Source organism: Anoplophora glabripennis, unplaced genomic scaffold, assembly GCF_000390285.2.
Source record: "Anoplophora glabripennis isolate ALB-LARVAE unplaced genomic scaffold, Agla_2.0 scaffold49, whole genome shotgun sequence".
Taxonomy (NCBI): Eukaryota; Metazoa; Arthropoda; class Insecta; order Coleoptera; family Cerambycidae; genus Anoplophora; species Anoplophora glabripennis.
Window position 1 is genome coordinate 1194635 of NW_019417201.1, and position 13893 is coordinate 1208527.

General features: G+C 32.8%; 1 protein-coding gene across 2 annotated transcripts in view; it reads left to right on the forward strand.

Moving 5' to 3' along the window:
* Nucleotides 1–13893, forward strand: part of LOC108903867 (A disintegrin and metalloproteinase with thrombospondin motifs 9) — a 317588-nt gene that overhangs the window by 189249 nt on the left and 114446 nt on the right. For both annotated transcript variants that reach the window (XM_018706198.1, XM_018706199.1), the window contains exon 4: nucleotides 3551–3682. In XM_018706198.1, coding sequence (XP_018561714.1) covers nucleotides 3551–3682 — 132 coding nt within the window. The remainder of the gene's footprint in view (nucleotides 1–3550; nucleotides 3683–13893) is intronic.

The window sequence follows — 13893 nt, forward strand, 5'->3', positions numbered from 1 at the left end:
ACCCAACGTCGAGTAAACTGTTATCCATCATTGCTGCCACATTATTTTAATTTATAAATACTGGCCGTACGGCAAATCGAAACGATTCCGAATATCACTCATTGCGGCCGTCAAAAATATCTAGTTAATGTCGGGAAAGCAGAAAGCATTACCGAGCCTGACGGGGAATGGCCCATAAACCATCGTACTTTACACAAGCTTAATCTCAAAGTTCCACACGGACGGCCCTGCATGACTAATCCGTATACATAATGCACGCGTGTTTGTTTGGAAAACTTATTAACGAAATGAAAGCTCCGATCGCCTTATCGTAAACACTTTTGCTCTCGGTTTTGAAGTCCGAAGCGATTTTTTTATAACCGCTAATGAGAGCGGGTAAAATTAGAGCAGGGGAACATCTGACAGGCGGCTCGGGCAGCCTCCTCGATCGGTCGTTTTTTATGGGATCAATCACCCTTGGTTGAATATCAGTTATCTTTATTGTCTCTAATTGAGGATTTAGATATGTATCACTCTTTTATAGTTTGATTAGGGATTAATGACCACTTAGGTTTTATTACCGTTGCGGATTGATGACACGGAGTTCGACATCAATCTCTGCAACAGTCGTACGTTTACTCTGTACAGTGTGTACACGAGATAGTAGGGATTTTATTTTTTCAGATGTTTCAGATTTTTTTTTGTTGCAATTAGCACGATGCACTTTTAAATTCTGGTAACAGGCCAGTCGAATTATATCGTAAACCCTGTAGACAAAAAAATTATCAGTAGACATTCTATTGCACTTTATGACGTAGAATGACAATATAAAAAAAGTGACTCGAAACAAGTACGCTCGGGAATTCGCTCTTTTTACAAGCTTTTATTTAACTTTCCTTGTTGGTATGGGTCAAATCTTGCAACTGAATTTTAAAACTGTTATCCCCAACCGATTGAGCTGAAATTTTGCATACGCGCTTAGTTTGACGTCATTCTGAATCTAATATGGCGGACTCCCAAAGATGGTGGACCAGTTATTTTTTATGCACCCCCATGATATGGGTATCAAATGAAAGGGTTGAGAAGAATGCGAAAATAAAATGACGTCGCACTAAATTCAATATGGCGAACGCCCCAATGTGGCTGTTAATTTTTTTTTAATTTCACATGTATGTTTAGTTCAAATCTTACAAGCCAAATTTTAACCACTTCCTCTAAACTTACGACTTTGTTTTGCATGTTTCTTCAGTTCTGATGACAAAACTAAAAAGGTGAAAATAAAAAACTTTTATTAAAATGCACTAAAATGAAAAAGTAAACCAAGAAGTTCATAAAACCCATAAGCTGATTATAGATAGGACGTGTCTATTTATCATACTTTACAGATGACACTTCTATAGAGCAGCCATATTCAACCCATTTGTGGGTTTGGGGTTTGCACATTTTCTTTTCAGTGCATTTTAATAAAAACTGTTATTTTTTTTTAAATTACATTTCATTTATTGCATTAAATAGAGCTTAAAAGTTAAATAAATAAAATATTAAATAAAAAATCTTGCGCGCATCCGGACTTATATTGTTGCTAGCGCGTTTATTACATGAACTATCAATGTAAAACTTTTTGAAAATAAAAGTTTAACCCTTTCTTTAATTGTCTGTAAAATCCCGGTCCCATACGTTAAATAGTTAATTATTAATTAACGTTATATAAAAAAAAGCTGTCTTAGGAACAAAGAGGCGTAGGTGATTTCCTTTTTTTAATTACCGTAAAAATAAGCTCTATTTAATGCAAAAAGAGCGAATTCACGAGCGACTTTTGCCTGAGCCTGGGACAATTTATTTATATCCCTGTTTTTTTTCTTTTTCGATACATTTCTTTGGATCAATTAGAACCTATATCCGCAATATTAACTTCTAAAATTAACGTTAGTAATTAAAAAATTACATATGTACTTACAAAAATAAACGAATTAAGTACCTGGACAACAATTTCACGGTCAATCGAATCGGCCTTTCGTGTATATGTTGATTTTTGGATTGGCCGTCTTTTCCATAAACATCAACATTCATCGCTTTTTGCAATAATAATGCGCAATTTTCGAAAACTAATTTTTCCGCGTTTGACCTTTATTTTACAGTTAAAAAATTGCTGAATTATGACTTTAGGTACCTTAAATTGTATGTAATTTAATTGCCTACAACATAAAATAACTAATTTTCCGATAGCTATCTAGATTTTCATGGACAGTAAACGAAAAAGTGAAAAAATACGTAATTTTGCCACTTACTTTCGAGTTAGTTTTTTGATACTATCATTCTATACACCCTTTACCGTCATAAAATGCAAAAAGGTCTACTAATATTTTTTTACGTTCAAATTGTCTCAAAATGGGTCGTTATCCATTAATTTTTTTTTTATATTTTCAATATTTTTGGGGTAAAAAGACAGCAGAAGAAGGTGATCAGAATTTACATACCAACTGAAAGAAGAGTAACTTTGGAGATTTTTACTTTTCTTTTAAAAGTACTGAACTTATTCAAATAAATTCAAAAAAATAATTTTTAAAAATCTTATCAAATGAAATCAAACAATACTAGACATCTAGGCATGCAAAATATGTTCAACCTCACACACAACAGTGCTAATTGCTGATAGTGCCACCTCAGGAAGTTTTCCGATTAAATCTTGGACCACCAATCAGTACCAGTGGCTCAGCCAGAAGGAGGGCAGCAGGATCGTGCTTCCCTAAGCTTTCGGCAAGATTGGATTGGATATATTCACAATATAATACGACAAATGTATTGTTTTCTTATTTTACAGACTTTTCATGATTGTGAAAAGTGTATACTTATATTTACGTGGAACTACAATCACGTCTATTTGAAATCAATCCCCTCCAAACATTTCCTTTGCTTGCGCTGTGACCTCTTTTAACCAACATTTTCTGTATCACAATGTAAAGGTAAATAGAGTTGTAAAAGAGGAAAGCTGGAATAAATATGCCACAGTTTTAAAATGTTTGTGTAATTTTTGAAAAATATTGCCTAAGTAACGTTGATTTTACTGCTATTCTTTGTCTAAGTAGACCTTCTGTGCAAATTCAATTAAGTACTTACACAAGCTGATTGCATTTCTGTTGTTCAAACCTGACCTTAAACCCTTTTTCAACACAGTTTGTTATGGTCCATAAATCATACGCTAGCACTGTGGAATGAGATCATTTTTAATGTATCTCGACGTTTATTTCTGGTAATCTATAAAAATATCTCCCATACGCAGGATGGTGCGAACATTAGCTTGAGTAAAAAGTAATGTCTTTTTTTGGGTGTTCCTTAAAAGGTGTTATAAATCATATTATAGAAATATACAGAAGCAGCGATAATATACAGGGATATATGTGATTTTTTTTTCATGAAGTACCTATTGCTGCCTTTTAAAATACCTCCATATATATTTTTTTCTTATCGAATACTTAATTGTTTTTTGTTTCTGGCGTTCATTGTCTTTCCTGAACGATCTGAACAAGATAACACCTCGATCCCCGTTAAAAATATTCTCTCTTTCTTTCAGAATACATCGAAAGGACTCATTTAGAAGATTTAGGACATTCGTCGGATGTAGAATTCGTGAAACCTCTGAAAATAAGCCCACTGCCACTACACGACCACGACATTTTATATGACAAACTTCACAATAACCATGGTAAGTCCAGCACCACAACAATTAAAAAATCTATAAGATTAACCAAAAAACTAAACTACTAAATGCCTAAATCTTAACGTCACCAATATTAATGATTCGATGTTGTTAGATAGTATTTTTACATTTTTTTTTATATATTTCAATCTTTTTGCAGAAAAAAAGTACAAATTATTCAATTTCAATTGTAATATGAATGATTAATAGAAGGTACCTATAATAAATTAAAATTACGTGAATCACATCAAATTCCGCGTTGCTGCACTGCACTGCTAGGCAATTCGTCAACAACCGAAATTTATGACCCAGTATACATTTGTACCACCTCCACTTAGTTCGATCAGCCCTGTATATGGGTATGGCTAAATAAATATGGGAACAAGTTTTTCAAATATGTATTTCAATGCAGAGTTGCTGCGTAGCGACCGAACTTGGTACGTACTACCTAGCTCTTTGGTCTTCAATTGAGATCGGAAAGACTATACCTATTATCACAGTATTATATTTTAAAGAATTCAATTTTTCTTTTATTATTGTTAATTTCTACTATTGTTAAATGTAATCAGTAAATGCTATTTAATATTAATTTTGTTGTTATTCTCGGCCTAGGTTCTGCGGGACGAATCCGCTATCAGAATCTTTTTTGACACATATCTACCCAGAAAACGTTCTGCTTATAAACGAGAATTATTTTGCCTTGCTTTGCCATAAATTAAAACATCTATTAATTACGCATTGCTATATCGTAGATCATTTTGAACGCTCCTAATTGTAAGACTGATGTAAACCACGGTAATAGGAGCACTGTGAAAACCACAGTAATAATATATATAAGTTGCAATAATGTCGACGCATTTAAGCCTCTAATATGTAACGCCCTAAATATAATATATTTCAGATGCCTGAAATACATGCAATGTATACTCGGCACCGATATGAATTTCAAATATTAACGGATGGGTGCAAATGTTAGCCTAGATATCGTCGGCGAAAATAACGCGAAACTGGAAAATTGGAACAAACCAAACTATTCGAATTGCGTGTGAGAGAATAACTCTCAAAAAGAGATTTCAATCAAAAGTATAGCCGTTAATAGAGACAATAATATCCTGTAATTACGACAGGTGGATTGTCAGATTTCGTACAACCTTTGTGTGGGACATTTTTTTCTCAAATTATGTAAAAGAGCTACAGAACAAAGGACCTTAACTGAGATAACTCTGTACAGGGTGAATCAACGCTGTGGCAAAACTGATTTATCGTTAGAATATAATTGAGGTAAAATATTTCAAAATAGGTTCGGGTGGGGGGGCTTCGTTTTCGGAGGGCCGACCAAAGTTGTATTGTTTAAATGGAACACCCTATATTTGAGTGGTCACTGTTTATAATTGTCATATAGGGTGTTCACAAAATCGTAACAAATGTTATTTTTTTCAAGGGCAAAAATTTTGTTTTTTTTTCAAATGGAACACCCTGTATTTTTTAACGGGATGTGAAAGACCTTCTCAAAATCTACAACTTTCATAACAGGCGATATATATCAGTTCCTCATATTTTACATTGTTTTTCGCAATTTCCTTTTTCTTAATTTTTTTACCATAAATAGCGTCGACGTACTAGAGCTAAAGAGTTGAAACAAAGAAGCATTGCTTACTTTTTGCAGAATAGAACAATGATCCTAAATTACGCAGCTTTCTTATTCTTATTAAATTTTGAGTGAACGAGACATCTTTTATATGATAGCAAAGTATATAACGAGCGTTCAAATAAAAACGTGGTCGAAGTTGGCTCTGACACATTGGACGTAGGGAGTAGCTTATAGCGACCAACTTAACCTCATTTCTCAACGAGCTGTATAGCAGCTGTCAGTTTCAATAACGTTAATGACTATACAATAACTTTATTTTAAAGAATAATCGTGATAACAATAACAAACAATAATTAAAGGAGCTGCGGAAAGTGTCCCCCTCCTTGTTATAACAATAAATTAAAGCAGCTGCTGAAAGTGTCCCCCTCCTTGTTCCAAGCACTTTTCACACCTGTTCCTCAAAGAATTAAAGACATTTTCTAAGATGCTCGGTGTATTGTTAATTTCACGAATCTTGTCTATAAGTCGAGCCTGCAGATGGTTTAAATCAGGAATAGGCAGTTCAAAAATAGTGTTTTTAAGATAAGGCCACAAAAAGAAATCATACGGCGTAATATAACATGACCTCGGTGGAAATTCATGTTCAGCATTGAGACTTATTAGCCGATTTTGGAAAACTTCCCTCAACATATTCATCGTCTCGCCTGCCGTATGTGCCCTTGCGCCATCTTGTTGAAAGTAAAAGTTTGTAAATTCGTTTTCTTCCAGCTGGTTAACAAAAGGAGCGATAATTTCTTCTCTATACCTTTGCGCAGTAAGAGTACCATTAAAAAAAATAGGTCCATAAATCCTCCTTCGATTGGGAGCACACCAAACTCCAATTTTTTGAGCGTGTAGAGAGCCCTCGACAAAAAAGTTATCTGGTTTTTCAGAAGACCACATTCTCATATTCTGTGAGTTTACGTAACCACTTAAATGAAACCAGGCTTCATCAGAAAAAAAGGTGATATTATGAAGTTCACCGTAGTTGTTTAAAAACCATTCACAAAATACAGCCCGTCGTGGAAAATCAACTTCATGAAGTTCTTGCTGACAAGTTAAACGATAGGAGAACAAACACAAATCTTTTTTTAACAATGTGTGGCAGGTACCGACTGATACTCCCACCATTTGTGATAAAACACGTACAGAAGTTCTTGGCGCACTTTCCATCATTTGTTGGACATTTTCTTTTAATTCTTCAATTCGCTTTTTAGGTCGGCCGCTTCCTTCTTTTCTTGTTACACTGCCCGTTTCACGAAAAACATTAACACAACGCTGAACTGCACTTTGAAAAATTTTGTACTCAACAACGCCGGGAAATTGATTTTGCAATTCTATGAAACATTCCTCAATAGAATACTTCCATATTCCATCAATCTTGCGTCCATTTCTAAAGTAGGACTCTATGATAAACACTTTTTGTTCTTGAGAAAATACCATTCTAAACGCTTTTTAAAACGAATTTATTCAAATTGATACTTTGACAGATGACGTTTAAGTTCATTTGCTATACGCTACGCCCTACGTCCAAATTTTCAGAACCAACTTGACCACGTTTTTATTTGAACGCTCGTTATTTATACAAGTTTGCCTTATTCTATTTATGATATCGTCACGAATAGTTGGTGGCTCTATCTACCTTGTCTTTTACAAATTCCTACAAAAAAGTCAAGTGGTGTAAGGTCATATGATCTAGGAGGCCATGACAGTGGCCCATCTCGACCAATCCATCTATTAGGATAAATTTCATCGAAATAGGCTCAGCTTCTTCTCTTGAGAAATTCATTACGAATAAGTAAGAACAAAACCATACAAACAATATTAATTAATTAAGAATTACTATTTGAATCACAGAAAAACGCAAATTTCAACAGTCAAAGCTAATGACAGGAAACACTATTGACATTTACAAACATTTCTTTCCTTGGATATTTTCATAAAAAAATAAAGAAATTGCTAAAAATATCGTAAAATATGAGGAAGTGATATATACTTAACACCTATAATAAAAGCTGTAAATTTTGAGAAGGTCTTTCACATTCAGTTAAAAAATACAGCGTGTTCCCAAAAAAAAAACAAAACTTTTGCCTTTGAAAAAGATAACATTTGGTGCGATTTTGTGAACACTCTGTGTATGACATTTGTAAACAGTGACCACTTCAGAATTTACGGTAAACCTACAATATGTATGAAGATAGCTTAGATGTCAAAAAACGAGTATATCAGCAACGATCAAGTGTAGCACCGAAAATGTAATTTTTTATATTAAAATATTAATATCTCGGAAAATTTTTGGCACATTGTACCTATTGTTAGAGTCCGCTAAAATGGTAGCGTAGCAGATTTCGCTTGGCTTTGACGACCGGCGAGGCGTTGGCATAATATTGCAGACTGTGCGTTTAGGCTTTTATAAACTATAAATGAGATCACCCTAGAAATGCTTAAGGTGGCCATATTCCCGGCCGAGAAATAGTGAAATTTCTGGCGTTTTTAGGTACTGAAATCTTTAAAAGTAAAACGTGTAGAACAAAAGTAAGCACAAAAATGAAATCCTTGACGTTTTGTTTATTCATTGTTACCATTTAAATTTACTCAAATAAAATAATAACTAAAAAAAAGCGTTTGTAAAACATGCGTTTGCTGTTATTCTAACCCCACATTTTAAGAATTATTTTCACGTACTTATAAATAAAAGTAAACAATTTTATATGTAGGACTAAGCAAGTAAATGTTATAAGAATATTTATATGTGGAATTATATATAAAAAAGTTAGTATTTTCGTAGATTTCAGTACCTAAAACCTTGATGGTTTGATCGTTTTTTGCACCTGTTTATTCGTTTTACTGCGGCGTCTTTGAAAATACCCAGATGGCATGACATAACATTCCTATTATTTGATAAGCTTTAGATTATTCAGTTATTAAATGTTTGAAATTATTTGTCTTTGCGGAAAACACTATTTAAAGAATATGGGGCCCTTAAGGAGGAAGTATTAGTCAGTCAGTTGGTTACTGTATCAATAGATAGACCGAGCTTGATCTGTATATCTTTTCCCAATTAAAATAGTTTGTTTGAACTCGGTGGTGTCTTTTACAACCCTATTCATATTATACTATTACGAAAAAGTTGAATAATTCCATGGAAGATATAAATATCCACTGAAATACAGTGTTCCATATGAAAAAATACATCTTTGGTTAGCCCTCCGAAAACGAATCACCCTGTACCTATAAGTCAAATTAGGTTTAAAATGTGCATTTCTTGCCCCTCCACCCGAACCTATTTTGAAATATTTTGCCTCAATTATATTATTCTACGATAAATCTAATGTAACTTTAAAAAAAATACTAATTTCTCTAATTTACTTTCAAAATGAACTGACAAGAAGATAACTATTGATCACCATGTATATCGACAAGTGTTTACTGTTTCTAATTGAATTGTTTCTCTGTTATTAAAATTAATAGAAGTAACCCCTTTATATGATAAGCTTTATTATGGCATTTACATATCAACGTTTATCTCGATTCTTCAAACAAAGCATCAGTGCTGCATTATTTATTATAGATTCGAATAGCCATTATTAATTCATTTTCTTCCTCTATAAATCTTGACTGTATACAAGTGCGTCCGATTAGAATTCTAAGCCCCATTCTCTAGACTCTAGACAGAAAGAAATTTTAATTTCACAGTGGCTAATAAATAATTCATCTCTTCGCGTTACAGAAAGCAAGAAATGCGGTCTTGTCTCAAATTTATCTATTCCGACTTATACACGGAAAGAACGGTTCACTTCTAAACGACTAATTGTGTTATGACATAAATTAAAACGATATCCATCACCACCATTTTTGTCACTTCAAAAACTAATGTATACACTATCGTAAAAACGTAAATCGGATTTCAGTATTTTTTTACTATATTGACACCATTTTTCATGTCACAATGTTTTTTGAATAAGTTACGAATCACCCTCTATTTGGTGCTGGTAAAGAAAATATTTGTTTTCGATATTGTACATAAAAAAATATATACGGTGTCAGTCTTCGAAAAGAAACGTTTTCACCAATTCTTTCTTCATATCCGTCGAAAACCGAAATATTGACAAAATTCGTGCACATTTTAATTCTTTCGAAAAAAAGTATTTCAATCATAGGAAACGATTCTGTTTTGTTAACTTCGATTTCTTATTTGGATTTGGACAAGAAAAAAATCTTTTGTAGCGTATTTATCGCTACAATTTACTACAAAAATATTTTTTCACACTTTCAATTATTCTTCATAGTATGACTTCAACTTTATGTGTGGAAATATCATTTTATTTTGTCATAGTTACCATTGACTAACAACTTCATAGGAAGCCACGTCTATCTAATCTATTATTAGTAAAATTAGTTTTTAGCTATTTTTTCCTAACATCTTATTAGTTTATAAAGTTGCTATAAATTTAATATAGTTAATAGACCAATTAGATGATTTTGAGTTATGTTTTAATTATCTGTTTTCTCAGTGTAATATTTCATATCCCTAATGGCATTTATTAAGATAAAATATATTCCATGGGCTTTATATGCATAATATGCATATTATTAATAAATTTAACGTTTCTTAGAGTCCATTATGCACAAATATATTCTTCGTATTATCAACGCTTTGGATATTTCAATATTCTGATTTTTAGATTGTCAGGAATTAATTTAATAAATACCTACTTTTAGAACCGCGAAATCAATTACAACAAAGCAAATTTAAATAAACGGATAGGTCTATACAGGGAATTAGAAATGTTTTTAATTCACACTCCAAAAAGCATTTGCTTCGTCATGTTTTATATACAGGGTGATCCAATTTTAATTGAACAAATACTAATGCTAAAATAAAATTCATCGCACTGTTACATCTAGTTTATAATTATAAATACAAAGTTATTTTTGACCTATTACATTTTGTGTCAAATTGAATTTTCTGCATTTACTTCACTAATTTCTCGAAAAAATAACTAAAACACCCCTCAGATACCGTTGAAGATTTCCATCCACTATGCATTTTTAAAGTTGTGATATCAGCACCTGAATTTATTAATAGTTCAGTTGAAGTTCTACGGAAACAATGTCCGGATATTCGTGAGCATCCTTCAATTTGAGAAACTCGGCAACTTGTTTTGGTATGAATTCCTATTAATTGGTTATTTGCTTTACCATTTGAATATTTAAAAAAAAAATCTATTACTATTTATTTTTACAGGTCTTGCGGTACTATATTTCCGATATGTGTCTAAATATTTGCTTACAATAAAGGATTTTATTTCTGACCGGGATATTATAAGCTTATATCGTCATAGTTACGCTATCAATAAAGAGAGTCATAACTCCCTTGGGACATTATAGATTATATAATTCCCTCTACCTTTCACAAGTAAAAATAAAATGAAAAATGCTAATATACATATATGTGTATATATTTATGAAATGAAGTCTGAACCATATTTTATTTATTTGCGTCATTACAAATAATAAATGTACAATTTTGAAATGTTCCCTGAAAATTACTACCGCCACTGGAAACAATTTCTTCTTTTGTATGGCTGGAGCTTCTGTTCACTACAGTCGAGGTACCTGCCTCTTCTAATGGCTAAGTAGACAACATACGCGCCGTTTTATTTCTCAATTCGATGCTATCCTCCAGATACCCCTCCGCCACCGTGGAACTTTTCCAACCTCCATGTCTTTTTAAGTTAGTCATACTTAGTTGCTTCTGCATTAGCTAGAGCAGTGGCAGAAGTGCGACGAAGGCAATGTCCCGTATAGGAAGATGGGTTTGGCAATCCTAAATACATTGCGATTTTGCTGGGAATTTTCCCAAACATGCTTTTTCCAATTAGCTGAGATGTACATTTATTTTGTCGGAAGCGCAAAAAAAATCGTTCAATACCTTTAGGACGCAATGACATATAAAGTCTTAATAAAGGCAAAGCAGAGAACTCTTTTTCATCCACAATTGTAAATTTCTTCGATACACCAGTTTTACTTTCCGGTACGTTCACTACCATAACGGAATCCCGGTCCTCTATATCCGATATTTTCATATTCAAAAGTTCCTGACTTCTGCATCCTCCAAAATAACCCATAATCAAAACAACCTAAAACAAAAACAGGAAATAAATACACACAAAAAGGAAAATAAGAAAAAAAATACCTTATGCAATAAATGAATTTCATTAGGAGCGTTCTTTAGAAATCTGATAACATCATTAGGAGATAAAACAGCAGACTTTTTCGGCTTATAACTCTTACTCTTCCGTTTCAAAAAAGCCTCTAGTTCATTGAACTTGGCGATATCTCGTTTCTCATGTATATTCACCTTCGATTTTAGCATTGACCATTTAGTTCATAAAGAATTCGGACAATACGTTTCTGACTGCAACGAATAAACAAAATTACTACCAAATCTACCGAAAAACATAGAATATTCCTTACCAATTCTTGAAAATATGCCAGTAATACAGTTTCAGTGGCATCTTTTGGCATAACATTATTCCGTGTCAGCCACTCCAGATATATCTTGTATTCTTTTTGTATACGGCTTCACTTTTCGATGGAATTAATGATTCTCTTGCTTTTTCAGCTTTCTTCAAAATCTGCTCCATTATATTTGGGGTAGAAAACACGTTTTTAACGCAAACACAGCTTGATAACAAAGTACTGTTTATAAGCAAGTAACAATTCTGTTTATAAACACGTAACATAGCAACAACCTAGCAACAACAAAACTCTTATAATCAATGGTACCTGATTCAAATATACTGGGAAGGTACATTTTTTCCGTTTTAAAAATAAACAATATTTTATTGAAATCGGTCAGAAATAAAATTATCTATGTACCACGGGAATTAATGAGCCTTAATAACCTCAGGCAATTGCTGTCCCTCGGGCGGGACGCCCTCGGGACGCAAACTTTGCCATCGGTAATTAAGGCCCTTATAATTCCCTAGGTACATAAATAACTATTTTTCTTTGGTTTTGTAGTTGGCAGAGCGATGAACAATATATTTCCCACATCTTCAATATCTCCAATTTTTATTTGAAGTAGGTAATTCTTCACATTGACACCCCCCAGATATAGTAAAAATCATGGCCACCTAAAATAATAGTAGTCAGTATTTTCGTTTATAAAAATATTTTGTTTATTACGCCAATGCAAGGATTTAAATAATTTTGACGGTTTATATGAAGGGACATTGACATTTTAATTTCTACGTCTTGCTCCCACACTGCCCAGGTGTAAAGTATTATATCATTTGCAAACATAGTAAATAATACACGAACAAATACAGGTATTTAAACAGAACGCGTACGTTATAACTAAACATAGACGAGGCCTCGTTGCGTCACTGCTATTTTTTCATTCATAAAAAATGTGAGGTAACTTTTTTCTTCGGTTGCTTAGATAATTAAATGTAATTATCTGTCGTTAGTATGAGTTGTTTGAAGAAGTCAGTATTGTACTGATGCAACAAACATAGGATTTAAATATAACTTTCCCATTATCTGTCATGGTATTTATCGGTAACGTATTTGAATTTTCTACCACCCCGTGAAAATACTAAAGGGTGACAATAATTTTGACAGAAAACACCGGCTTTTAATTAAAAATTGCAAATTTTTTAATGATTTATAAAGTATACCTACAATATGGAATAGCATATTGGGTAAATGGTAAATGTTGTAAGTGTAATGTAAGTAAATGATAAAAAGCAATTAAAATACGAATGCAGTGCAACGTTTTATCTATAATCACATCACACTCATATTTGTGGAGTTAAAATAATTAGAATTGAATAAAAAAATATTCGCACAACTTGATATTTCTTACTAGTACTCAACGAAACGTGGTAGGTTTTGTTATATCTACTGGTTGCTACGGTACGTTGTTTATTATCAATTATTTAATAAACAGTTCTATCTGAATTTGGTAAAAATGCAAGAAAGTAATTGTGTTCCTGTGGCTGTTTTTGAAGAAGCTCAAGAAGCAATTTTCCATTTACTGCCAGCGAAATCCAGGGAACAGTACGAAAAAGTGTTCGCCGAATTTAACGAATGGAGGGAAAAATGGAAAGTAATGACAATAAATGAAGAAGTCATGCTATCGTATTTTTTAAATATGAAGAAAAAATATGCAATTTCATCTAGTGGTCGAAGTATTCGATGTTGAAGGCTACTATAAAGGTCCACAAAAATATAGATATTGGAAAATATAACAAGCTTACTGCTTATTTGAAGAGTGAATCGAGAGGATACAAAGCAAAAAAGCTGCAGTATTGGTAAGAGCACATATTGAAGAATTTTTTACTGGGGCTTCAGATAAAGAATATTTAATGATTAAGGTATTATCTCTTTACCTTTTACATGTTGTGTATATAGCGAACTTTGAATTATTTTAGGTTGTACTAATAATGGGGGTTTCTGGTGCCTGTCGATGCTGCGAATTGACAAATTTAAATGAAAATTAGTGAACTACAGGACGTTGGCAGTTACCTACTTGTTTTAATACCAGACACCAAGACATGCATTTCAAGAAAATTTA